This window comes from Monodelphis domestica, chromosome 2 (genome assembly GCF_027887165.1).
Source record: "Monodelphis domestica isolate mMonDom1 chromosome 2, mMonDom1.pri, whole genome shotgun sequence".
In the NCBI taxonomy this organism is placed as follows: Eukaryota; Metazoa; Chordata; class Mammalia; order Didelphimorphia; family Didelphidae; genus Monodelphis; species Monodelphis domestica.
Window position 1 is genome coordinate 168,051,778 of NC_077228.1, and position 26,271 is coordinate 168,078,048.

Below are 26,271 nucleotides of genomic sequence, written 5' to 3' on the forward strand. Positions count from 1 at the left end.
AGGGAATTCCCTCATTTTCCAATTTTTTGCCACCACAAAGAGCACAGCTATGAATATTCTTGTAGAAGTCTTTTTCCTTATTATCTCTTTGGGGTACAAACCCAGCAGTGCAATGGCTGGATCAAAGGGCAGACAGTCTTTTAGCACCCTTTGGGCATAGTTCCAAATTGCCCTGCAGAATGATTGGATCAATTCACAACTCCACCAGCAATGCATTAATGTCCCGACTTTGCCACATCCCCTCCAGCATTCATTACTTTCTGTTGCTGTTATGTTAACCAATCTGCTAGGTGTGAGGTGATACCTCAGAGTTGTTTTGATTCGCATCTCTCGGATTATAAGAGATTTAGAATACTTTTTCATGCTTATTAATAGTTTTGATTTCTTTGACTGAAAATTGCCTATCCATGTACCTTGCCCATTTATCAATTGGGGAATGGCTTAAATTTTTGTACAATTGATTTAGCTCTTTATATATTTGAGTAATTAGACCTTTAACAGAGGTTTTTGTTATGAAGATTGTTTCCCAATTTGTTGCTTCCCTTCTAATTTTGGTTGCATTGGTTTTGTTTGTGCAAAATCTTTTTAATTTGATGTAATCAAAATTATTTATTTTACATTTTGTGACTCTTTCTAAGTCTTGCTTCTTTTTAAAATCTTTCCTGTCCTAAAGGTCTGACATGTATACTATTCTGTGTTCACCTAATTTACTTATATTTTTGTTCTTTATGTTCAAGTCATTCACCCATTCTGAGTTTATCTTGGTGTAGGGTGTGAGGTGTTGGTTCAGACCTAATCTCTCCCACACTATCTTCCAATTTTCCCAGCAGTTTTTATCAAATAGTGGATTTTTGTCCCAAAAGCTGGGGTCTTTGGGTTTGTCATAGACTATCTTGCTGAAGTCATTTACCCCAAGTCTATTCCACTGATCCTCCTTTCTGTCTCTTAGCCAGTACCAAATTGTTTTGAAGACCACTGCTTTATAATATAGTTTGAGATCTGGGACTACAAGGCCACCTTCCTTTGTGTTTTTTTTTCATTATTTCCTTGGATATCCTTGATCTGTTGTTCTTCCAAATGAACTTTGTTATGTTTTTTTTCTAATTCAATAAAAAAGTTTTTGGGAAGTTCAATGGGTATGGCAATAAATAGATAAGTTTGGGTAGGATGGTCATTTTCATTATATTAGCTCTTCCTACCCATGAGCAGTTAATATTTTTCCAATTGCTCAAGTCTAGTTTTAGTTGTGTGGAGAGTGTTTTGTAGTTGTGTTCATATAGTTACTGTGTTTGTCTTGGCAGATAGATTCCTAAGAATTTTATATTGTCTAAGGTGATTTTGAATGGGATTTCTCTAATTCTTGCTGCTGAGATGTGTTGGAGATATATAGAAATGCTGATAACTTATGAGGGTTTATTTTGTATCCTGCTACTTTGCTAAAGTTGTTGATTATTTCCACTAGCTTTTCGGTTGATTCTCTAGTATTCTTTAAGTAGACCATCATGTCATCCACAAAGAGTGACAGCTTGATCTTCTCATTGCCAATTTTAATACCTTCAATTTCTTTTTCTTCTCTAACTGCTACTGCTAGTGTTTATAGCACAATGTCAAATAATAGAGGTGATAATGGGCATCTTTGTTTCACTCCTGATCTTATTGGGAATGCAAGTTTATCCCCATTGCAGATGATGTTTGCTGATGGTTTTAGATATATACTGTTTATTATTTTTAAGAAAGACCCTTCTAGCCATAGCACTGCTGGGTCTGTACCCCAAAGAGATAATGGACAAAAAGACTTGTACAAAAATATTCATAGCTGCGCTCTTTGTGGTGGCCCAAAACTGGAAAACGAGGGGATGCCCATCAATTGGGGAATGGCTGAACAAACTGTGGTATATGTTGGTGATGGAATACTATTGTGCTCAAAGGAATAATAAAGTGGAGAAGTTCCATGGAGACTGGAACAACCTCCAGGAAGTGATGCAGAGCGAGAGGAGCAGAACCAGGAGAACATTGTACACAGAGACTAATACACTGTGGTATAATCGAACGTAATGGACTTCTCCATTAGTGGCGGTGTAATGTCCCTGAACAACTTGCAGGGATCCAGGAGAAAAAAACACCATTCATAAGCAAAGGATAAACTATGGGAGTGGAAACACCGAGGAAAAGCAACTGCCTGAATACAGAGGTTGAGGGGACATGACAGAGGACAGACTCTAAATGAACACTCTAATGCAAATACTATCAACAAAGCAATGGGTTCAAATCAAGAAAACATCTAATGCCCAGTGGACTTACGCGTCGACTATGGGGGGTGGGGGGGAGGAAAAGAAAATGATCTTTAACGAATAATGCTTGGAAATGATCAAATAAAATATATTAATAAAAAAAAAATAAAATATAAAATATAAAAAAAAAAAGAAAGACCCTTCTATTCCTATGCTTTCTAGTGTTTTTAATAGGAATGGGGGTTGTATTTTATCAAAGGCTTTTTCTGAATCTATTGAGATAATCATGTGGTTTTTGTTGGATTGCTTGCTGATATGGTCAATTATGGGTGTATGCGGTGTTCAGGGAGGGGTAGTATCTCTGGTATGGAGGGCTTGTCATGCCCTTTTAGGGCAGCTCTCCAGCCTTTGACCCCCACCTGACACCCAGCTCTCACTTGTGGCTCCTAGTAGCTGCTAGCATGTGGCAGCAGCCACACCCAGGGCAAAGGCTTCGATAGGCCAGCTAAACCTTGTGAGAGTAGCCATCGGGCCATAGACCCCTGGTGAACCAGGGCCTTGCTCACCCATCATGTGAAGACTGCTTCGGCGGAACAGATGGAAGAAACCAATAAGAAGGTTCAACGGCTGAGAGGGCGATGCAGCAAAACACTGTGGAGTGCATAGGGCATGTTGGAGCACAAAAGACAACACGGCCATCCAATGCAGCCGAGGAAGTCTCCAGGTGTAATGACTTTTCGTGCCACTGGACCCAGGCTTCCAACGCCAAGAGAGTGGGACTGTCTCTGTGCATCGACTTTTCCACTTAAATCTCCTTCATGCACAAGTGTCTTTGTGCACACTCATCTATCATAGATGAAAACACACAAAGACAATCGTCATCCTTGGTTACCAAGAGACTATTACTATACTATGGTCAATTATGTGGATGGTTTTCCTAATATTGAACCATCCTTGCATTCCTGGTATAAATCCTACTTGATCATAGTGAATGACCCTTCTGATCACTTGCTGGAGTCTATTTGCTAGTAGCCTTTTTAAGATTTTTGCATCTATGTTCATTAGGGAGATTGGTCTGTAGTTTTCTTTCTCCGTTTTTGACCCACCTGGCTTTGGAATCAGTACCATATTTGTGTTATAGAAGGAATTTGGTAGCACTCCCTCTTTGCTTATTATGTAAAATAGTTTGTATAGTATTGGGATTAGGTGTTCTTTGATTGTTTGATAGAATCCACTTGTGAATCCATCAGGCCCTGGGGATTTTTTCTTAGGGAGTTCTTTGATGGCCCGTTGGATTTCTATTTCTGATATGGGATTATTTAAGAATTCTATTTCTTCTTCTGTTTGTCTAGGCAATTTATATTTTTGTAAATATTCATCCATATTACCTAGATTGGCATATTTATTCCCTTGTAATTGGGCAAAGAAGTTTTTAATGATTGCCTTAATTTCTTCTTCATTGGAGGTAAGGTCCCCCTTTTCATCTATGATACTGTTAATTTGCTTTTCTTCTTTCCTTTTTTTAATTAGATTGACCGGTACTTTGTCCATTTTGCTTGTTTTTTCAAAGTACCAGCTTCTAGTCTTATTTATTAGTTCAATACTTCTATCACTTTCGATTTTATTAATTTCTCCCTTAATTTTTAGGATCTCTAATTTGCTTTTCTTCTGGAGGTTTTTAATTTGTTCACTTTCAAGTTTTTTTGATTTGCATGTCCAATTCATTGATCTCTGCCCAATATATGCACTCAGGGATATGAATTTTCCTCTGAGTACTGCTTTGGCTGCATCCCATAAGGTTGGAAAGGATGTCTCACCATTGTCATTTTCTTCAATGAAATTATTAATTGTTTCTATGATTTGTTCTCTAACTGATTTTGTAGTATCATATTATTTAATTTCCAATTGATTTTTAATTTGGCTGTCCATGTACCCTTACTGATCATTATTTTTATTGCCTTATGATCTGAAAAGACTGCATTTATTATTTCTGCTTTTCTGCATTTGTATGCCATGTTTTTATGACCTAGTACATGGTCAATCTTTGTGAATGTACCATGTGGTGCTGAGAAGAAGGTGTACTCCTTTTTGTCCCTATTTATTTTTCTCCATATATCTATTGACTCTAATTTTTCTTATATTTTATTCACATTTTTTACCTCTTTCTTATTTATTTTTTTATTTGATTTATCTAAATTTGATAGTGGTTGGTTCAGGTCTTTCACTAATATAGTTTTGCCATCTATTTCCTCCTTCAATTCTCTTAGTTTCTCCATTAGAAATTTGGGTGCTATACCATTTGGTGCATACCTTTTGATTAGTGATATTTCCTCATTGTCTATACTCCCTTTTATCAGGATGTATTTACCTTCCCTATCCCTTTTAATCAGGTCTATTTTTACTTTGGCTTTGTCAGATATCATGATTGCAACTCCTGCCTTCTTTCTATCAGTTGAGGCCCAAAAGGTCTTACTACATCCTTTAATTCTGACCTTGTGAGTGTCTACTCACCTCATGTGTGTTTCTTGAAGACAATATATGGTAGGGTTTTGGATTCTAATCCACTCTGCTATTCATCTACATTTTATGGGTGAGTTCATCCCATTTACTTTCAAAGTTTTGATTGTCACTTGTGACTTCCCTTGCATTTTGATCTCCTTCCCTAATTCTGACCTTTCTTCTTTTGCTATAACATTTTAAACCTGTGGTTTACTTTATATCAGTCCCCCTTGTCCCCTCCCTTAATATGCTTCCCTTTCTAGCCCCTCCCTTTCTGTTCCCTTCTTTTTTTTTAATTTAAATTTTATTTTTTTAGGGTCTGTTAATTTCCCTCCCCCCTCTCCTTCCCTCCCTTTTTGTACTCCCTCCCCACTCCCCTCCTTGATTTTCCCTTCTCCCTTACCCTGTTTGATAATATAGAATTCAAGATCGCAATGGATCTAGATGCTCTTCCCTCTCAGATTTGATTTCACTGAGAATAAGGTTTAAGTAGTACCAATTATCACTCTCTTCCTTTCCTTCTTATAAGAGAATTCTTCCCCTCCCCTTCCCATGTGTATCTTTGTGTGACAAGGATTATTCTATTTAATTTACCTCTATTTCTTCAAGTATATCTTGATATCATCATCAATTCCCTCCTCCCTTTTTCTTTCTTTTCCCCCCCTTTCTCCATATCATCTTTATGCCCCAATCTTTCCCTATGAGTGATTCTTCTAATTACTCTAATAATACATACAATTTTTGAGAATTACACATAACATTTCCCCCACATATTAATATATATAATTTGTTCTAAATGTAGCCCCTATAGAAGAGAGTTTGAATAAAAGAAAAAAAAAATTTTTTTCTCCTTTTCCCTTTCCTTCATATTTACCTTTTCATGTTTCTCTTGCTCTTTGTGTTTGGATATCAAACTTTTCACTGAGTTCTGGTCTTTTCTTTACAAATACTTGGAAATCTATTTTTTGAATGTCCATACTTTCTCCTGGAAGCATATAGTCAGTTTTGATGGATAGCTAATTCTTGGTTGAAGACCCATCTCTCTTGCCTTTCTGAATATCGTGTTCCAGGCCTTGCGGTCATTCAGTGTGGAAGTTGTCAGGTTTTGTGTGATCCTGACTGGAGCTCCTTGGTATCTGAATTGTTTCTTTCTGGTTTCTTGTAGAATTCTCTCCTTAGCTTGACAGCTTTGGACTTTGGCAATTACATTCCTGAGAGTTGTCTTTTGGGAATTTAGTGTAGAGGGTGTTCTATGAACTCTTTCAATGTCTATTTTGTCCCCTTGTTCTAGAATCTCAGGGCAGTTTTCTTGGATGATATCTTGTATTATGATATCAAGATTCCTGTTTATTTCTGGCTTTTCAGGTAGACCAATGATTCTCAGATTGTCTCTCCTACCTCATTTTTGATAATCTGTCACTTTGTCAGTGAGATCTTTTATTTTTTCTTCTAATTTGTTAATTTTTTTACTTTGCTTTATTAATTCTTGCTGTTTTGCAAGTTCATTGTCTTCCAGTTGCCTAATTCTGATCTTTAAAGATTGGTTTTCCTTTTCAGTTTGGTCTTTCTTGCTTTTTGAGGCTTCCAGCTGTTTCTCCAATTTAGGAGTTCTTGTCCCTCAGATTGTTAAATTCTCATTGCATTATTTCCCATTTTTCCTGCCAGAAGTCTTCCATCTTTTTGATAACCTCCAATTTAAATTCTTCAAGAGCTTGTGGACAATTTCTATTTTTTTGGAAGGTTTTGGAGCATTTATTTGGGTTTCCTCTTCTGCTATTTCCTCTGTATTCTGTATTTTTCCTCCGTAAAAACTATCCAAAGTCAACCCCTTCTTCTTGCTTTTCTTGGTGTTTGCACGTTGTTCCTGGGCACTGTTTGCCATCTCTATGGTTTCCCTTCCCTTTCCAGTCAGGAATCTGAGTGAGGAGGGCTGGCTCTCTGTGTATGGATCTATTGATCAAGCCTTTTTTGCCTCAGGCCAGCTCTCAATTCTCTGCAGCTGCGCTATCTTCCCCGAGGGGAGCCCAAGATCTGCTCTCCCCTGCCTGCTGGAGTTTCAGGTGTTACTGCTCTCAGGGGTGAGTCCTTGGTGGTCTTAGACAACTCCCAAGACCTATAGGTGCCCCTTGCTCACTTCAGGGTTGCACTTCGCACACTCGTTGATTATGGTGTGCTGGTTCTGAGTGCCCGCAGTCTGAGCTCCCCTTGCCCGCCTGCTGGGGTTTCAGGTGTTACTGCTCTCAGGGGTAAGTCCTTGGTGGTCTTAGTAGCTCCCCAGACCTGGAGCTGCCCATTGCTTACTCCTGGTGAACCCCTCCCTCAACTCTTTGGTTCTGGCATGTGCTGACTTTAACTCTGGCTCCATAGGTGTTATGGGGGAGGGTATGTCTGCCCAGGTTTGGGTGGGAGCTTTTTCCTTTCCTTATAGTGTGGAAATGCCCATATCCCACGTACCTTCAGTGCTACTCCCTAATGGAGATTCCCTCTGTTCTTATGAGGATGGTTTTTGGGGGGTCTTTTGTGGTCGTCTGTATTGTTGGGTCTGAGGAGGGGAAGCGAGCTGCATCTAATCTGCCACCATGCTTACCCAGAAATCCACATTTAATTTCTTTATAATTTAGCTCTTTCATACTTTCTCAGTGTTATAACAACTTCCTCCCTTCTACACATTCCACTGTACTGGTACACTTACTGTTTCTTGCACAAAACACTCCCTCTCCAATCTCTATGCCTTTGCACTGTTCATCCCATGCCTAGAATGATCTCTCCCAATACCTCCAACTGTTAGTTTCTTTGGCTTCCTTCAAGTCTCAGCTTAAATCCTCCTTTCTACAGGAAGAAGCCCTTTCTAAGTCCCTTTAGCTGCTAATGCCTTCTCTGAGATTTCCTTCCATCTGTTTTGTTTAGATGGTACATGTACCTAGTTACTTACATGCTGTATTTCCCATTAGAATGTGACTCTTTGAGGTCAAGTATTGTTTTTTACCTTTTTTTGTATCCTCAACACTTGGGGAAATACCTGGTACCTAGTAAATGTTAAAGAAATGCTCATGATTAACTAATTGGTTGACTTTCTGGTCAAGTCCTCCTTGTTTTCGCAAGAAGACAAGTTCTAACTTGATGCTACCTCCTTCACAATATATAGAAAATCCCTAAGTAAGGTATCTCCTTGATAAGGAAATTCTCTGCCTTGTTGTCCCCATTGACATTATAATTACTCTGACTAAGGGATTCAGGGTCAGTTCAGAAACTTTACCCACCCTGCCTAGGCTTAAAGATCTTTAGAGAAAAGAACATAGAAATCTAGGGATTCCAACATAGAGAAAGAAGCAAGCAGGTTCACCAAATAACTCATTTATTGGGGGAGGAGGAATCTGCACAGATACTTAACCCTTTTGTTAAGATTAAAAATTAGTTTCTCTGCTAAAGGTATTATTTTTATGAGGTTTATTAAAGATTAAAAAATAAAGAAAATACAAAATAAGAAAGCACGTGCCTAGGAGGGCCAAAAGGCCCATTCAATTTCACTTACACTACATCTTGAGAGATGTGTGTCTTTTGAAGCGAAAGCAAGAAGAGACCAAAAGTAGGCAGAGAGTCAGCCTAAATACAATTTCTGTTCTCTGCCCAGGTGGGAATTCAGGTGAGGTTACAAGGTATTTTGGGAAGTGACCAAGGGCTTCTTGGAATTGAAGTCCAGGATTCAAATCTCCATTTTTACACTTTCATACAATAATGGATATGTTCCCCCTCAGTTTGGCAATGAAGACTTTCTGCCTTATAGAGGAATTTTATGTCTCAGTAAGGAAATTGAATCAGGACAACTAGGTTGCTCAATGGTTAGAGAACCAACTCTGGAGTCAGGAGGATCTGCGTTCAAATATGGCCTCATACACTTCCTAGCTGTGTGACCCTGAGCAAGTCACTTAACCCACTTGCCCAACCCTTCCTTGTTGCCCTTCTGTCTTGGAGTTGATGCCTACAAAGGAAGGTAAGGGCCGTAAATATATATAATGGAGTTAGGGAGGAGAGGAAAAGAGAATAATAGCTAACATTTATAAAAAATAACAAAGGCTGACATTTAAAAGTCTTAAAATATGCCAGGCATGTACTAAGCATGGTACAATTATTATCTCATTTGATATAACTTTTGGTAGTAAGTACTAATAAGCTCTTTTTTTATAAAAGAAAAAATGAGGCAAAAAGAGATAAGTAACTTGTCCAGGGTCACAGTTGGTTAAATGTCTGAGACTGTACTTGAACTCATGCTTTCCTGATTCTAAACCTGTAGGGTCTATATTTTATGATTTTGCAAGCAGATTTTGCATAGCTATACTATTTTAATTTTATGGCTTGGTTTTGCTGACTGAGCTAATTCTTTATACAGATTTTTTTTTAATTTTCCATTTTTATCAAAAACTTTTGTTAGTGAGACATCCCTTTGAACCAAAAAAAGGAAGAAGGAGAAGAAGAAGGGAAGGGGAAAGCATGGGGAAAAGTAGTTCAGTAAAATTATCTAACATGTCGACAGAAATATAGTATGTTCTATTCTAGACCACATTACTCCTCACCTATCAAATGAAGTTAAAGGAGGTGCCTTTTCTAATTCTTTATTCAAAGTCAAGTTTGATGCAAACAATAATTAAACAAAGTTTAAGTTTTGTTTCTTTAGCCTATTTCTTACACAATTTTTCTTTCTTTCTTTCTTTCTTTTTTTTTTGCTCTTCTGTATACTTTATAACACATTTTGAATAGGTAAAACAGGACAATTCTAAAGCATAATTTCAATGATGACTTCTCATAGTAACTAGAGAATCTCCAGCCTACCCTATCCCTAACCCTGCCTAGCATTTGGGAGACTAGTGCTTTATGGGTAGCCTCTCTCTCCTACTCACAACTTTTCGCCCCAGGAAATTTATCCTCCTGTGGGAACAATGACTGAGTACCTAACTTAACTCCAACTTTATGAAAATAAAGATCATGGAAATTAAAGTTGTAAAAAACATTGGAAATAGAAAGGAAGAGAAAAAATAAACATTCAGCTTGTTGGTTCCCTTGAGAATGGGGGGGGGGGGGAGAAGAAAAAAGAAATTCAAGCAATTCTTTTCACACAGGATAAAGTTGAAACATTAAGAGATGAAGTGATTTTCCCAATGTCCCACAAATAGTCCAAAAGAGAGTTAGAACTCAAACTCAGGGTCCCCGATTAGGAAGCTAGTATTTTGCCACTGACTGTTACTGACAGAAATAACACCAATGAGGCACAATTCTTGATTCTAATTTCAAATGTCAGAATGTTAATCCTCATGAATTTGTACCCAATTCTAAGACTATTATTGAGTCTTCTCTTTTAGATTTCACAGTTAGAGTTAGAAGGAACATTAGAGGTCATCTTGCACAAACCATTCATTCACAGATAGGAAAACTTAAGCAACTAACTTGTCTATGGTCACAGAGAGAGTAAATGAAAGAGTTAGAATTTGATGAGAGGTTCTCCAACTCTAAAGCCAGTGATCACTCCACTGTACTACATTGCCTTTCAATGGCCTTTCCTGACTGGGAATTGAACTTTGAGTAAGTATGCAAAAGGGCTAAATTCTAATTCTAAATCTATTTTTCATTAAAATTTTTGCAAGGAAAATCTTTATGGTGGTACCTGTTTTGTGATTGTGCTATTGGCTCACTGAAATGCTAATAAGCAGAAGGCAAATTCAAGTGGGATGTAGGTTTTGATAAATCTACATGAAATGAGCAAATTCAAAAAGAATTTTATAATTCACTGATTTTGGAAAACTACTCCTTAAAATTACATCTTTAAAGATTTATGGATGGGAAAGAACAAAACCTGTTCCAGGCCTATAATTTGTTACTCTCTTCTTTAAAATTCTCATTTATCAGCTTCTTATTCAAGTTCATGTAAATTGGATTGCTAGCTGTGGTGTTCCCCAAAGCACTTTAAGGTTTGCAAAGCTCTTTACAAATATTCTCATTTGATCCTCACACCAGTCTTGTGAGGTAGTTGCTATTATTATCATCATCTCCCTTTTACAGATGAAGAAATTGGCATAGAAAGGAGTTATGGGACTTGCCCAGAGTCGCATAGCTAGTATGTGTCTGAAGCCATCTTTGAACTCTGATCTTTTAGACTCCAAATCTACCACCTTCTCCACAGCACCATCTAGTTGTTTCTGTCCCTAAAGAGTTCCATATGCTAGGAAAGGCATGCTTTCCTTATCTCCTGTTCCAGGTAAGTTACCAAGTGGCTAAAGTCACAGGATTATAGAAATTCAGAGTCAGGAGAGATTTCAGATGCAAAGAAGTTCAACCCATATTCCAATAAGCAAAGTATTATGAAGGAGAAATCAGATGTTAAGAGCTTTGCAGACTTCAAAGTGATTAGAAATGTCAGTTATTAATATATCTGTCAAGTGACCCTCTGCCCTCAAGACTCTCATGGCCAGGCAATCAATAAGCATTTATTACATGCCAGGCCATGTTCTAAGCTCTATGGACACAAAAAAAGGTAAAAGATGTTCTCTGCCTTAAAGAAAATCAAAATCTAATGGGGAAAACCTGTACATAAAAAGGATCTGAAAAGTGGGAGTGGGATATGTGTAAGAGACAGACAAAGAGGATTAGAGAGGAAAAGAGAATCAGAAAGAAGGGAGAGAGTGACAGAGAGAGGTGGAGAAAGAAAAGCAAGAAAGAAGGAGGAAGGCAAAAGGAGGGAGGGAAGGAAGGAAGGAAGGAAGGAAGGAAGGAAGGAGGGAAGGAAGGAAGGAAGGAAGGAAGGAAGGAAGGAAGGAAGGAAGGAAGGAAGGAAGGAAGGAAGGAAGGAAGGAAGGAAGGAAGGAAGGAAGGAAGGAAGGAAGGAAGGAAGGAAGGAAGGAAGGAAGGAAGGAAGGAAGGAAGGAAGGAAGGAAGGAGAATGAAAAGATCAATTCCTCTTCTGACATTCCATTCTTGTGCTTTTTAGAAGGAAACTCTGCCTCTGGCCCATACAGGTGAGGTCTTTGAATCTTCTATTGCTCTTCTTGTTTTCTGTCCTCTGCCACTTCAGATGGAAGTGCCCCAGGCTTGTTGTCATACATTATGGACTATGCAAAGCACTTCACCAGACAATATCTCTGTTCTAGTGCATCCCCTTCACTATCCAGTTACTGATCTACTTTTGTGCAATACTATTATGATTATTTAGCTTTCAGACTTGATCAGTACTTTTAATTTCATTTCTTTTGTGTCCTCCAACCCTATCTGTATCAGAGTTTCAGCCTTAGTTTATGAGAATCCAAATGGAATGGACTATGTTTTTCTAATTTATTCTACATATAACCAAGCCCAGATCAAAGACAAAGAAACCAATTCCTTTGAGGATTATTATGATAATTAAAAGGATAAAAATTCCAGCCATTCAGAGTGGCCTCTCCACAGTAAGGTATTTTTTATCTGTGGACTCATCTTGATCCCAGGTCATTCCAACTTAGATTCCTTCTTTGGCTATCCCATCACATTATTTTTTCTTTTAAAAAGATACACAAAAATTCCCTATGTAACTGATGCCTATATTCATAAGGAATATCATCTCATAGAATACCTAGAATTCTTAGTGACCGATTGGCTTCTTATATTCCTTAAATTCAATATCATCTCCATTTTATTTTATTTTATTTTATTGCTTCCATGGCTCTGCCTAGGACTGATTTTCATTCACTTGTGTTTCTGTTCCAAGGTATAGCTTCTGTCTCTGTTTCCCCATAGGGCCTCTACAATCTTGAACCCTCAAGAACCTGTCTACTCAAATTCATCTGCCCAAATAGAACTGGTTCCAATATATGGTAATGGTAAGGAACTCACCTTTTGGGCAAGGGTTGAAGAATTGGGCCCTTTGGGTAGAGTGAGGTAGAGGAAAGGAAATAGGAGGTAAGCAATGCCAAATCCTTGTAGATACACTAAGGCATTGCTCAAGCCCAGTCCCCCCAAAAGCAATGAATGACCTAGAATCATTACCTAGAATCATGAATGAATGAATGGGGGGAGGGGGAGAAACATTTATTACATATTTAGCATAAGCAAAACACTGTGCTAAGAGCTAGGGAGATAAATCCAAAGGGAAGATGGTCCCTCCTCTCAAGAAACTCTCATTTTAATGAAAGTAGACAGCACAGAAGGGTTTTAGGTACAAATCAGATGAAAAGATCCCATGGTACAGGGGCAAAGCAGATAGGAATGAATTTTCTTTAAAGTAATTTCCAATGATAAAAGGATGAACCATTTCATCATGTCAATAACTTTAATCACAAGAATTTTCTTTTCTGGATCTTCAGTAGTTACTGGGATAATGACTGTGGGGACTACTCTGGAAGCAGGAATGATGGTCTGAGGGTGCTATCCTACATGTCCAAAAATTCTTGGGTTTACCTGACCCTTGATGGCAGTTAACAACCAACTGATGTCAGTATTGGAGAAAAAAAAATCGTATATATTATTCAATTCCAATCCTCCACCATGACTGTTGCTGTCAATGATAGCTATGAGATCTGGAATGGAAGCAGGGCCAATGGTCAGTGAAAACGTTTTTTTTTTTCCCCAAGGCTTTTGATTCAGGGTTCTAGCTTGAATCTCTCTGGCTTTGAAGAGAGGTAATGGTTGAGACAGTGATGGTGGCCTGATTTACTTGGCACAAGCCACCTCACATCTCCCCTTTGGGATGCTTTATTGCTTCAGTTTGACTGGCTTGCCTGCCTCACCACCAAGAAAGGAAAATTCTGAGGGAGATGGCTAGGAAAGGCTTGTTACATGGAAATCACTTTAAAAGACTGATATATATTAATTTAAGGTCGCCAAGGAATCAGCTATGTAATTCCTAAATGAAAACTTAAGTCAGCAGTCAATCTTTTATGGAGTTTAATTACAATAGGAGGAAGTAATTAGAAAGAGAGAGAGAAAGGGGAGAGAAGGAAATAGGGCTTAAATACCCCTTCTGTTTAGGCTGGGCCAAAAGGCCCAAGCCCTTAGATAGCTGGGGCAAAGAAAAGAGATCAGTCCCTATTACTCACGTGACCAAAATGGAGAAACAGTCTCAGAGGCCCCCACTTTCAGCTTCCTTCAGAGCAAGCTTCTCAGAGCACACACCAACCACATCGACCAACTTCTCAACACCACCTCGAGTCTTCAGACTCCCCTATCTTTTAGGAAACCCTCCAAGTTGCCTCCCCTCAGTCCTCACATCTACCAATCACCTGTCCATCAATTTCCCTGTGCCAATGGAGGCTCTAGCTTAACCCAGGACCACCCAGAGGTTTCCGGCTTTTGCACATGTCTGTTGAAGGTCATATTTTCAAATAATTAAATCTTTGATCCTTTGCTACAGCCCTTTCTAAATCCTGTTAACCTGAATAGGGTAGAGATTGGAATAATTAAATTTTGATCTAGGCTGCAGCCCTTACTCAATCCTGTTAGGACTGAATAGGGTGGAGATTGATTCCAAGTATCTCCATTGTATCAATTCTAAAATCAATCATGACTCAAAGGAATTCCTGTTCTATGCTTAAGCATAGGTCAAAGTCCTTTCCATTGTTCAGCAAAAGGTTTCTGTCCTAAAGTAATCTGAAGAAGGGAAGAGAAGGAACCTCCCATGCCAATGGGGTTCACATTCCAATAGTCAAGACCCACTATCAATAGGGAATTTTTCAAGTATGAAATTTCCCAATGGTGAAATTTCCAACATTTATAAGTCTAAGAAATTTTGAGGTTTACAGGCTAGTAGTCTAAGTTCTCAGCCAGGGCTTCTTGATCAATTTTGTCTTTTCTTCCAGTGAATCCTACAGCTGAGGACATAGTCTATTCTGAGATCTGGAGTACCCAGCAAGGAAAAGCAAGTGAGTTGATGAAACATGATAGCATGATTCTAAATTTTATCTTGGAGTATGGTTCTACAGCAGTGAATATCAATGTCTAAAAATGGGATGTATAATTGTAAATAGTAAGTTAAGATGTTCCAACAAAGGCTTGATGAACTGGGTGGGATGGTTGTAGAAGGGATCATGCATTGGAAAGAATATTGGATTTAGATGATCTCTGAAATATCTTCTATGATTTTTTAAAATCTATGGCATTAGCCCTTAGCCTATATCTTCTAGAAAATTGTCTTCTTTTTCAGTAAATCCTACAGTTGGAGATGTGGTTTATTCTGAGGTCTGTTCCAAAGAGCATGGGAAGGAAGGTAAGATCATTGCGTGGTTTGACCCAACATGCTTTTTGGAAGATTTCTGTTTAGTAAGCTCTGTGCTTGATGATACAGAAGGATACAAAAAGAATTCAGTATAGAACCTGCCCCCAAGGTTCTCAAAGGTTCTCAAAATCTAGTAGAAAGATAAGGCAAGAAAACCATTAACTATAATACCATTTAGATTCAGATAAGTGTCCACAGAGAGTTAGAAAGTGTTATAGAGAAGGAAATTATCACATCCAGTTGGAGAGGCTTGGGCAAGGTTTCGTGATGGAGGTGACATTTGAGAAGATCCTAAAATGATGAGTAGGATTTCAATGGGGACTAGAAATATATGTGTAGAAAAGGAAATGATTTCAGGTACAAAGAGGGTAAAAAATAAACCATGTCCAGGATAATAATAGCTAAAGTTAGTTAGGTGGAGCAGTGTATGGAGCACCAGGTCTGGAGTCAGGAAGACCTGAGTTCAAGTAGGACCTCTGATACTTACTATCTGTGTGACTCTGGACAAGTCAAGAGTCATATAGGCTGTAAAGGACTAAGAGATGGTTCAGAGAAATGAATGGAAGAATAAAAATTAATGAAAAAAAACCTTATTAAACATTTATTATTTGCCAAGCTCTGTGTTAAGTGCTCAGTATTCAAATACAAAAGCAAATACAGTCCCTCCCTTTAAGGACTAATCAGGGGTGACCTTATCAGGAAATTGTCATAATCATGGAAGCTAGAAGCTGCAACCTCTAAGCATCTTTATCATTCTCTTTTTTGGGAAGACTGTGGATCAATGGGACTCTTAAGAAACTTAGCAAGAGTTAGAGTTAAAGGATGGACAAAGAAGAAAGTTGAGTCCAATAGAATAAGAACCAGTATGGGAGAAAGGAATGAGGTTAAAAGAGAGAGAAAGAGACAGGGACAAAGATAGAGAGATACAGAGAAAGAGAGAAAAAAAGTGACCAAAGGAAAGAACAGAGTTAGTGCATATATTTTGACCTAGCAACACTGCTACTAGGTCTGTATCCCAAAAAGATCAAGAAGTACAAAAATATTTATGGCAGCTCTTTTTATGGTGGCAAAGAATTGGAAATTGAGAGGACACATCAATTGAGGAATGACTGAACAAATTGTGGAATATGACTGTGACAGAATACTGGGCTATAAGAAATGATGAGCAGGGTGGTTTCAGAAAAACATGGTAGGACCTATATGAATTGATGAGAAGTGAAGTGAAAACAACTGAGGGATCATTGTGCATAGTAAGAGCAATGTTGTGATGATGACTAACTGTGAAAGACCTAGCTACTCTGATCAGTACAATGATTTGTAATATTTATTGGGAAAGGAAATGGGATTGGAAAAATGGGAATAAATGGGAGGTTTGTAGCAGGGTATGAGGGGAGAGAGGGTATATTGCTTGGAGAGGCAAGGGAGGGAGATGCCCCTTGCTGAGAGGAAGCCGCAGGCATCCAATAAGGACTCTTTGTCCTGGAATGATTGAGCTGAAGTTCAGCTCCCTCTATGATCAGAAAAGATAGTCCACTTATCTGACTGCGAATTCAAATAACATAAAGTTTAATAACTAGTTGGGATTGGAGTTTTTCTCAGCTTCAGACTGAGGCCAGGCCCCAGAGGCTGGCGGAGAGTTTGTCCCACTTCTGTCTACTCTTGTTCTAATTCAGAATCTTAGCAGTACACAGAAAGCAAACAAGAACAATTCTAACCTTTAGAAGCCTGTGTCTTTGGGCTGAACCAAGAAGAGCATGCCACTCCAGACTGGGCTGAACAAGCTCCTCTCTCCTCCAACACCAGGACCCAAGTCTCCCCCATCTTCCCCTGGCAGGAAGGAAGTGCTAGTCCCAAGACCCAACTGCCACTCCCAGTTGGCCCTTCCCACACACAAACTATTAGTCTAGTTTCCTTTCCACAGATTCAAGAGAATTCCAAAAGACTCATGATGAAAAAATGCTATCCCCCTCCAGAGAGAGAACTTATAAACTCTGAGTTCAAACGGAAGAATAACTTTTTCTTTATTTTTCTTGCTTTTCTTAAAAAATTATTAATATGGAAATGTTTTGCATGATTTCACATGTATAATTAATATAGTGCTTGCCTTCTCAATGTGTAGGGGACAAAGGGAGAGAATATGGAATTCAATTTTTTTTATTTTTAAAATAAATAATAAATTAATATTTTAAAAATAAATTTTAAAGAGAAAGGATACATACATTTGGAGCATAAGGCATGAACTCTAAATGGAAAGGCCATTCATTACCCACGACTCAAATTTTCCCTTCCTTCTACAGCAAAAAACACAAAGAACCCTCCAGAGGACAAGGTGAGTCTTGTTCCCTAGTTATTCTTTCTCATGCTCCATCTCTCCCTCCTCCACATCCTTACCCTAGTATTTTCTCTTCTAGGATTCCTCAGTTATCTACTCTAAGGTGATATAGACAAAATGGCCTCGAGATTCAGAGAAGGACAAGGCTACAGAGAGAAGTCATGAAGATGTTGCTGAAAGCTAAGAAAATGCAAAGCTCTTCTGACCCCTCAGTGACTTCTGGACCTAGAACCAACATGTTCTTCCATATAGTTACATAAGGCAGTTCCTTCCTTAAGGTCAAAACTGTGCCTTGAGTGTCGACACTAGCTCATTGGCAAATAATGTTTTCTTTAAAAACTTGAAGCCATCTAGATGACTCATTTGAGTTATGTACCCTGTATGACCCTTTCTGGTCTATAGTATATTCACCCAGGAAACCAGATTATAAAACAGGAAGTTATTTAGTGAATGCAAACATAAAATAGAAGATTTGAATATATTTAAGAACTATTTCTATCAGGGCTTGATAATTTAGTGAAATGTCCTCCATTCAAGGAATATTTCTTTTAAAAACACACAAACAAACAACCAGGATCCTGTATCTGGAGTCAGAGAACCTGGAAAGCACTGGAACATATTAATAAGTTCTGATAACACCTTTCTCCTTTATCAGTATTCCTTACAGGCTATGCCTCAATTTTCTCATCTCTAAAATAAATTAGGTAAACTAAATGATCATTAAATCCTTCCAGCCCTAAGCATTATGTGAAATTTTTGTCAGTGTTTTTAGAGTGAGGACATATTGGTGCAAGGGGAAGAGCAATGAATCCCACCTTCACTTTCAAGCCAAAGTTCTGGGTTCAAATTCTGACCCTTCTAGCAACTCAACGCTTATAAATGTTTAACAGTTGGCTTTCTGGAATGGAAAAAAGTATATATGATATACCTTTAAGCTTTATTTGAGGCAACCTCAATGAATAGTGTGTCAGGCTAGAGACAATTGGTCCTCAGTTCAAATCTGATCTTAGATACTTCCTAACTATCTGATGCTGGGTAAGTCATAATTGCTAGCTCTTATTGCCCTTCTTACTTGGAACTGATACTCAATATTAACTCTAAAAGGGAAGGGAAGGGTTTGAAAAAAAAAGTTTAATCTTCATTATTAACATTTTATCACTTTCTTAAACCTAGGTAATTAACAAAATAATAAATCAAACCTTTTTTTTTTTTCCAATTTCTAAAGTATAAATGCTCAAGTTGAAAATTTACCAAACAGCTGTTCAACCTGGCTAAGGTATGTGCCTGTTTCTATGAAAAAGACATTTCACATCACCCTGTCTTCATTTCCTCATCTTTAAATATGAAAGGGCTAAATGGACTTTCTAAGGTCCAATGACCTTATTGAAGACTTCTCTTATATTTTCCTTCTTCCTCAAAACTCTTTATTTCTTTCTAATTTTCTCTTTTTCTTTTTTTCTTTCTTTCTTTCTTCCTTCCTTCCTTCCTTTCCTTCTTTCCTTCTTTCCTCCCTTTTTTCCTTTCTTTTTTGTTCTTCCTTTCTTCCTTTCTATATTTCCTCTCTTTTTCCTTTTCTTTCTTTCTTCCTTTCCTTCTTTCTATCTTCTTCCTTTCTTTCTCTTTCTATCATTATTTCTTTTTTTTCTTCTCTTACCTTCTGTCTTAGAATCAAGTCTAAAACAGAAGAGCAACAAGGGCTATGCAACAAGGGTTAATTGACTTGCCTAAGGTCATAGCTATGAAGTATCTGAGGTCAGATTTGAACCCAGGACCTCCACATCTGTAGACCTGGCTCTCAATCCACTGAGCCACCTATCTGCCTTTTATGTGGCCACTTATAATGCTTTTCCTGGGATAGGACTAACTTTGGGGCTTCTAGTCTTCCTGTAGAATGTTCACTCAGTCTCCTACTTCTATAGCCCTCTGGGCTAGCACAAGGCCTTGTACACCCAAGATATTTAATAAAGATCTACTCAGTTTAATTAAAATCAGAACCAGAAATGCCATTTTTTTGTACCTGGTACAAATCTCACCAAATAGAAGTCCTGAAAAAGTCACAAAAACCTATCCAAAGCAAATCGTATGGAAAATTCCTCAAATAAAAATTTAAAGACAAATTACATCAGGGTTGTGGAGGAGAGGAGATTTGAGAATAGACAGATGACAGACTGATAAATAGCAAGGCCATGAGGGGGGGAAGGAGGGGAGGATAAGCATTTATGAAGTACCTCCTATGTTCCAGAAGGCAGCTAAGTGGCACAGTAGACAGAGCACAGGGCTTGGCATCAGGAAGACTCATCTTCACAAGTTCAAATCTGGCCTCAGGTACTTGCTAGCTATGTGAATGGCTAAATCACTTAATCCAGAAGGAAATGGCAAACTACTCCAGTGTCTTTGCCAAGAAAACCCCAAATGGGGTTACAAAGAACAGAATAAGGTTCAACAATAATAACAATTTGGCAGGTACTGTGCTAAGAGGTGGACAATTTTTATTGCATTAGATCTACACTGAAATGTGACTAGGGAAAGAATTGCCTGCTTTAATGTCACATCAGAGCAGCCTCTCCTTGTAAAAGAAGGCTTCATAATTTAGTGGACAGAACACTGGACTTGGAATCAGGAAGAACCTCTCCTCTAACAATTACTAGCTATCTATTCTTGGTAACAACCTCTCTTGGCCTCAGTTTTCTCATCAGTAAAATGAAGGCACTGGCCTCAAAAACCTCACAGGTTACTTCCAGCTCTAAATCTATGATCCTGCAATTAAATCCGAACAAAGTCTTAGTCTTTCGCTTTTTTCATTTATAAAATTCTGTTATTACCACATTTCCTTCCTGATGAGGAACATTAAATTTCTATTACAGCTGTTTTTGCATTAAGCACATTTTAGGCTGACCTCTTCTGTGGTGTGTGTGTGTGTGTGTGTGTGTGTGTGTGTGTGTGTGTGTGTGTGTGTGTGTCCTTGATTTTTGTATGCAAATTCTTCTGGCAAACCAATGCCTCTTGCATCTTCTTTTAAAAACACCATCTCAGTCACTGAAGCTTAAAACCTCAGAGTTTACAGCTGACTTCCCTCTCCCTTCTGCCTCTTTCTGCCTCCCCCAAAGCAATCAGTTTTGCCAAGAGAAACACCCAAATAAAATGCTCAAATTCAAAAGATGTGAATTCCAATCCTGTCTCAGACATAGCTGTATGGCCCTAAGCAAATCACAACCTCTATCATCCTCAGTTTCCTCAGTTACAAAAAAGGTAGTGTGTCTCTGATAATGGTGTTATGAGGATTAAATGCAATAATATGTATATAAACACATATGTATGTGTATTTGCAAACCTTAAAATGTTATATCGATGGTAACTATTGGTGTTATTAAGGCTAGACCCAGGAGTCACTGAATACAGAAAACAAGGTGCCAATCGAAATAATCCCCAGATTGTTGGGGGGGGGGGGATCTTTGCTGCAACACCAAGACATATAGTCAGAGATGTGTTGGTAAATATTTAGCAGTCATCTCAATTAAAAAATGTGTAGGGCATACTTTTAAGTTTAATCTGCATTATTGACACTTTCTTAAGCCAACAATCCCCCAAACACCAATAAATCAAGCCCTGATTTATAGCACTTGCCATTTCTGAGGTATAAATGACTCTAAAAATTTAATAATCAGCTATTTTGAAGCCAGTTCAAGCTGGTCCCAAGTCACTCCTGCACAAAGTGGCTATATTTCACAATTTCAGTAACAAAGGGTTCATTGGTAACTTTGGTGAAAACAATTTCAATTAAATAAGATCAGAAGCTAAATTTCAGTGGGGCTAGAATTGAGTGAGATGAGGGGAGTGGAAGTCCCATAACCACCTCTTCATTCCCTGTTCATCTCACATCTAAGCCTTCTCATTGGCCCCCTTGCCTCAGGTCTCTAGATCCTTTCTCAACTCACTGGCTATGCCCCAGAGTGGGGATGTTCTTCTTCCTCACTTCTGCCTCTTAGTTTCCCATTCTTCCGTAAAGACTAAAACTATTTTAGACCATTCCTGGTGATGGAGTGGGCAGTGGGTAATGAGGGGCAGTTAAAGAACCAGGACCTTCATGTTCTGAAATCTTGTAGTTCTCACCAGGTAGCATTAGTTAAGTTTAAACTGCAAAATCCATAGTTTCAACATTAGTCAAGCATAAGTTATAGAATCTGTATTATTAATTGTGAACTATTCTGTATAGTTAATCACCTGTACTGAGTCTGTATTGTTATGAGCTTTGTGCTGTTCGGTATTATTAATTACTCATACTGTTCTTTATTTACTTTAGTTCTGAACTGTTAAACATTATTAATTACCTAGAGTAGTTGTCTACTGCACTGTAACCCAACCCCACCCCATGGTTCCCATCTTTGATGAAAGCATTCCAGAGGAGTGGCAAGATCTCGCCCTCGCTGACAAATGATGGCAGGTGGGACAATGGGGGGACCATGGGGCATGCACACTAAGGGCTCTGGAAGTCCAGGAGAACTCCATCCACCCAAACTTGCACATGTCCCATATTCCATTTTTGGTGCCTTCAAAATCACCTATGAAATGTCAAACCCAAAACCACACCCGCAACTCCCCTTAACACTCAGAGATGGGCTGTTCCTAGAATGGGATGCAACAAGTCCCCAGACCCTCAATAAATATACAAACCTTGAGCTACCCTTTGGGTTAATGGGGGGGGGGGTGGCGCAGGAAGGAAGATTCCAGGGCTAACCCATAGCCAAAAAGCTAATCCATCAGCCCCAAGGCTATCAAGTTAGCTCCTAGGCTAATCCATTGCTATTAGGCTGTTAAATTATCTATAAAACCTCTTCTTCAAATAAAATTTTTTACTTACTTCTGGATTGAAGGAGAACGAGCCTCCCATTCCTGGGGCAAGACCTTGCTACAACTAGTCCTCCTTAGCTGCTAATGCTTTCAGAGAATACCTTCTACCTATTCCCAATGTACAGATTCCAGAATAAGAACTCTGATAAGAGCAACCACTGGTTTTGTTTCTTTGTTTTACTTTTCTTGTATCACCTGCACTTGGCACAATGCCTATGGTCCATAATAAAATGCCTTCACTCTGCCCATTCTCCAATCCATTCTCTCCCTTTTTTAACTAAATTGCTCTTAATCTTTCACCTAACAATTCGTTTTTCTCTCCCTCCTATCTCCCCTTCTCATACTGAAAAAAAGAAAGAAAAAGAAAACCTTTATCTTTACTATAATGATAACATTGTAAAAATGAACTGCTCTGAAAAAAAATTAAAATAAAAAAATAAAAATGAACTGTTCTGAAAGAGTTTCTTAAAAAATCTGATAGGAGCAATAACTAATCATCATTCCAAAGGATTCATGATGAAGCATGTTGCCCACTTCCTGACAACAAACAGACTTAATGTGTAAAATAGGAAATGTCTTGGGAAATGACAAGAAGGGAATTTATCTCATTCACCATCATAGGTCCATCATCTCACTGTCAGGAGGTAAGCAGCCTATTTCATTGTGGGTCCTCTAAAACCATAGTTGGGCATTGCATTAACCAGAGTTCTTGGATCTTTCTGAGTTGTCCAGTTTGACAGTGTTGATGTTACAATACAAATTTTTCTCTGGTTCTACTTTCTGTATTAGTTTATACCAGGATCCCCAAGTTTCTCAGAAACTAACTGCGTTTTTTTCTTGCAGCACAATAGAATTCCATTATATCTTTTCTCCAACTCTTTCTTCCCACAGCTGTTGACAGAATCTCTCTAAGGCACAATGGTAACCAAATGACTTTCCAACTCAAAAACCTGCTCAGAGACCCCCTGTTATTGTTCGGGCAAAATACCAATTCCTCAACACAATCTGGCTACTCCATAGCTTTTCAGTCTACTTTTTATTTCCTTCTATGAATTCTACCCTCATGCCAAAATAATTCAGGTCAGAGAACTGATTACTTGAAAAGTCCTGTGCTAGCCAGACTCCATTACTTCATCACACTGCCAAAAATGGGCCCTAATTTTACCTATCTGGGAGAGTTTATGCTGTGGTAACCTAGAGAGGCTTCATAGTATAAGAGAAAGAATGCTGGACCTGGAGTTAAATGACATTGGAACTCACCCTACCACTGCTACTAATTAACTTGGTGATCTTTGGCAAGTAACTTCCCCTTTGTAGGCCTTGATTTCTTTATCTTAAGACCAAAGGAAGGATGGTAAAAGATAGGGCGGAAATGATGCTTATGTTATGTCACAAAATTGCTGTGAGGAAAATGCTTTTTAAAGGTCAAAGTGACAAATTAGTGAGAAATTGCAATTTTTTATGTCTGAAAAACAGCCTAACTAGTTTTAGGAGAGGCTCATTATGATAAATTTATTCATTTTTATAATAAAAATACTCAAATGCTAGGATTTTTTTTTAGTTGTAGAAACTCACTAAATAGGTCTACAAAGCAAAGAAGAATGAAATCTGATTGAGTGGAGGCAATATTCCCAGGAAAAATATCCTGAAACTTTAAAATCCTAAAGGACTGACTTCTTTAGAAATCTGACAATGGAGCTCTCAGTGGAATGAGAAACAGGTCCTACCTGTGTGATCCTGGGCAAGTCACTTAACCCTCATTGCCTAGCTCTTATCACTTTTCTGTATTGGAACTGAGTAATTAGAATCTGTTACCCTAAAAACTATGATCCCCTGCAAAACTAGGATTCCCAGAACCCCACTCACTTCCTCTTATTACATGCTCACGTAGACAGGATATAAATTGGGTGGAGGTCCATTTCTCACTCTCTTGTCTTCCTGTCTCAGCTTTGGTGGAGCAGGATTTTTGAGTCAGTAAAAAACTTAGTCACATGGTTCTGTTTTGTCAGATAATAAACTCTATAAAAATAATAATTCAAGTATTGCACATTAATTTAACTCTTACAGAACCAATATATAGTATTGATTCTAAGATGGAATGTAAGGGTTAAAAGAAAAGAAAAGAAATATGATAAGATCATTATGATTCTATGACCTGTCCCATGAAAGGATAATTTTAGGGTTGTGGCCTAATCTAAATTAATTTTGGTTGCCAGGGAATATCCCAAATAAAATACCCAAGTCAGTTTTTTTAATTTATGGTTGTTTAATTAATATAGAGGGAAGGAATTAAGGAGAAGAGAAAGGGAAAAAGTACAGGATTTCTCCCGCCTGGCCTGTGCCAGGGGGAGTTCAAAGTCCTCAGCCACAAGGTCTCTAAAGAAGATTTGTGGCTTTCTAAGAGGATAGTGTTTGGAAGGTAAAGGAGAAAGAATCAGCCTAAACTCCAAGAGAGCTCAGTAAAGATGCCTCACCTGATCTAGGCTACTCAGCTTCCTCCAGTATGGTATCAAGGGAAAATCACCACTAAACCCGGACAATAGCAGCCATCATGCCAAGATGCCGAAATGCTCTGCACGCAGTCACCAACCACCTCTCCGCAGTCAAAGAGGTCAGAGAGAGGAAGTGACGTGAAATATATAGATGGTTTTTACGTCACTTTCCTGCTTGACTTTGGACAGACCAGGGATCTGTCAGTTGTTTCTGATTTGTCATTTGCTAGCACATGTCTGTCATAGGCCAACCTCCTAAATACTTAATCCTTAAGTATGGGTATAGATATTACTGTTTTTGTTAGACTAAGTAGGGTGGAGTAATCTAAAGTTCATACCCAGAATATAGTCTTTACTCCTGATTACATAAATGACCTTCAAAAGTACTTTTCTCACTTTGATGGAATCAATTTTTCCAAAATGTTCTCCCTTCTACCATTTATGTGCCTTGGAAGGCAGGCAGTTAACAAGATAAAATGAACAGAGACAAGTAAATGAACTATTGTAGAATCCTAGAAACTTAGAGCAAAAAGAGACTTTAGAAGTCATCTAATCCAACTTCCACTGTATTCAAATAATCCATCTACTTCATCTCACAAAGACAACATCTAAAAAAGACATATTTCTAAAATTAGAAACTCACATTTCTCTTTCCTGCCTAGGTCAAGAGCACTTGTCAGGACATATATTTTTAGGGACTCAATGTGAATAAGATGACTTTCATTAGGCTATCCATGAAGCCAAATGGGTGCTTGAGGCTATTTCTACTCCATTCATCTCTCTAATTTTTTTAAAGGAGGATCTCATTTGGGGGATTCTTCCTGGTCCAAATGTTACAAAAGCAGCTCTATAGTGAATTTCCATTGGAATCCCTCTTCTGCTGCTGCCATATCCAATTTCCATTCACTCCATTCTCCACCAAAATCCCATTCTACTGTGCACTATGGAAGAGATCATGGGATCCTGAAGACCATGCCAGTAGAGCTCTGATACATATTATAGACCTGGAGGTAAAAACAGGAAGTAGTTAAGTGGACCAAGTAATGAATGGCTGGACAAATGAGAAAATCCCAAAATGCCCCAAGGCTTTCACATGAAAGACACATAAGAAGAAATAACAATTTAAATAATTTTGCAAGGTGACTAGGGCTAGTTCTCCAGATACCAAAACTTAATGTGGAAACAATTAAGTATAGCACCTAGTTAATAAGAATAATTAATTAAAAGAGAAAGCTACCATATATACTTATCTGGAGTCACGATATTAACTAATTATCTTTCCCTCTCAACTGAACTTGTCTTAATTATTTACATTTTTTTTTTACCTCATAAATTGCAAAGGTAATATTTGAAGACACACTGATTATGTCTAGTGATGGACAGTGTGTCTGTCACCACTCAAAAAAACATTATAAATGCAGAGAGGTCCCAAACCAGAAGGTTACCTACTAAATAATGAATATTTTTTGGTCCCCGGTAGCTAGTTATGTTATCTTCAAAGGCTGATAAAATCTATCAAAATAATAGCTGATAAGTGTGAGGTACTTTGTGGGCCACTAAATAGCACAGTGGATAGAGAACTGGACCTGGAGTCAGAAATAGTTAAAATCTGCTTCAAACAACTTAGCAGCTGTGTGA

At 38.2% G+C, this 26,271-nt stretch overlaps 1 protein-coding gene across 1 annotated transcript in view; it reads left to right on the plus strand.

Moving 5' to 3' along the window:
* LOC100030646 (Fc receptor-like protein 2) overlaps positions 1-17,643 on the plus strand; it is a 37,074-nt gene extending 19,431 nt beyond the window's left edge. The window contains exons 9-14 of the mRNA XM_056814643.1: positions 11,707-11,734; positions 12,489-12,571; positions 14,546-14,608; positions 14,890-14,952; positions 17,259-17,290; positions 17,373-17,643. Of these exons, the coding sequence (XP_056670621.1) occupies positions 11,707-11,734; positions 12,489-12,571; positions 14,546-14,608; positions 14,890-14,952; positions 17,259-17,290; positions 17,373-17,405 (302 nt within the window). The 3' untranslated portion in view covers positions 17,406-17,643. The remainder of the gene's footprint in view (positions 1-11,706; positions 11,735-12,488; positions 12,572-14,545; positions 14,609-14,889; positions 14,953-17,258; positions 17,291-17,372) is intronic.
* The last annotated feature ends 8,628 nt before the right edge of the window (positions 17,644-26,271 follow it).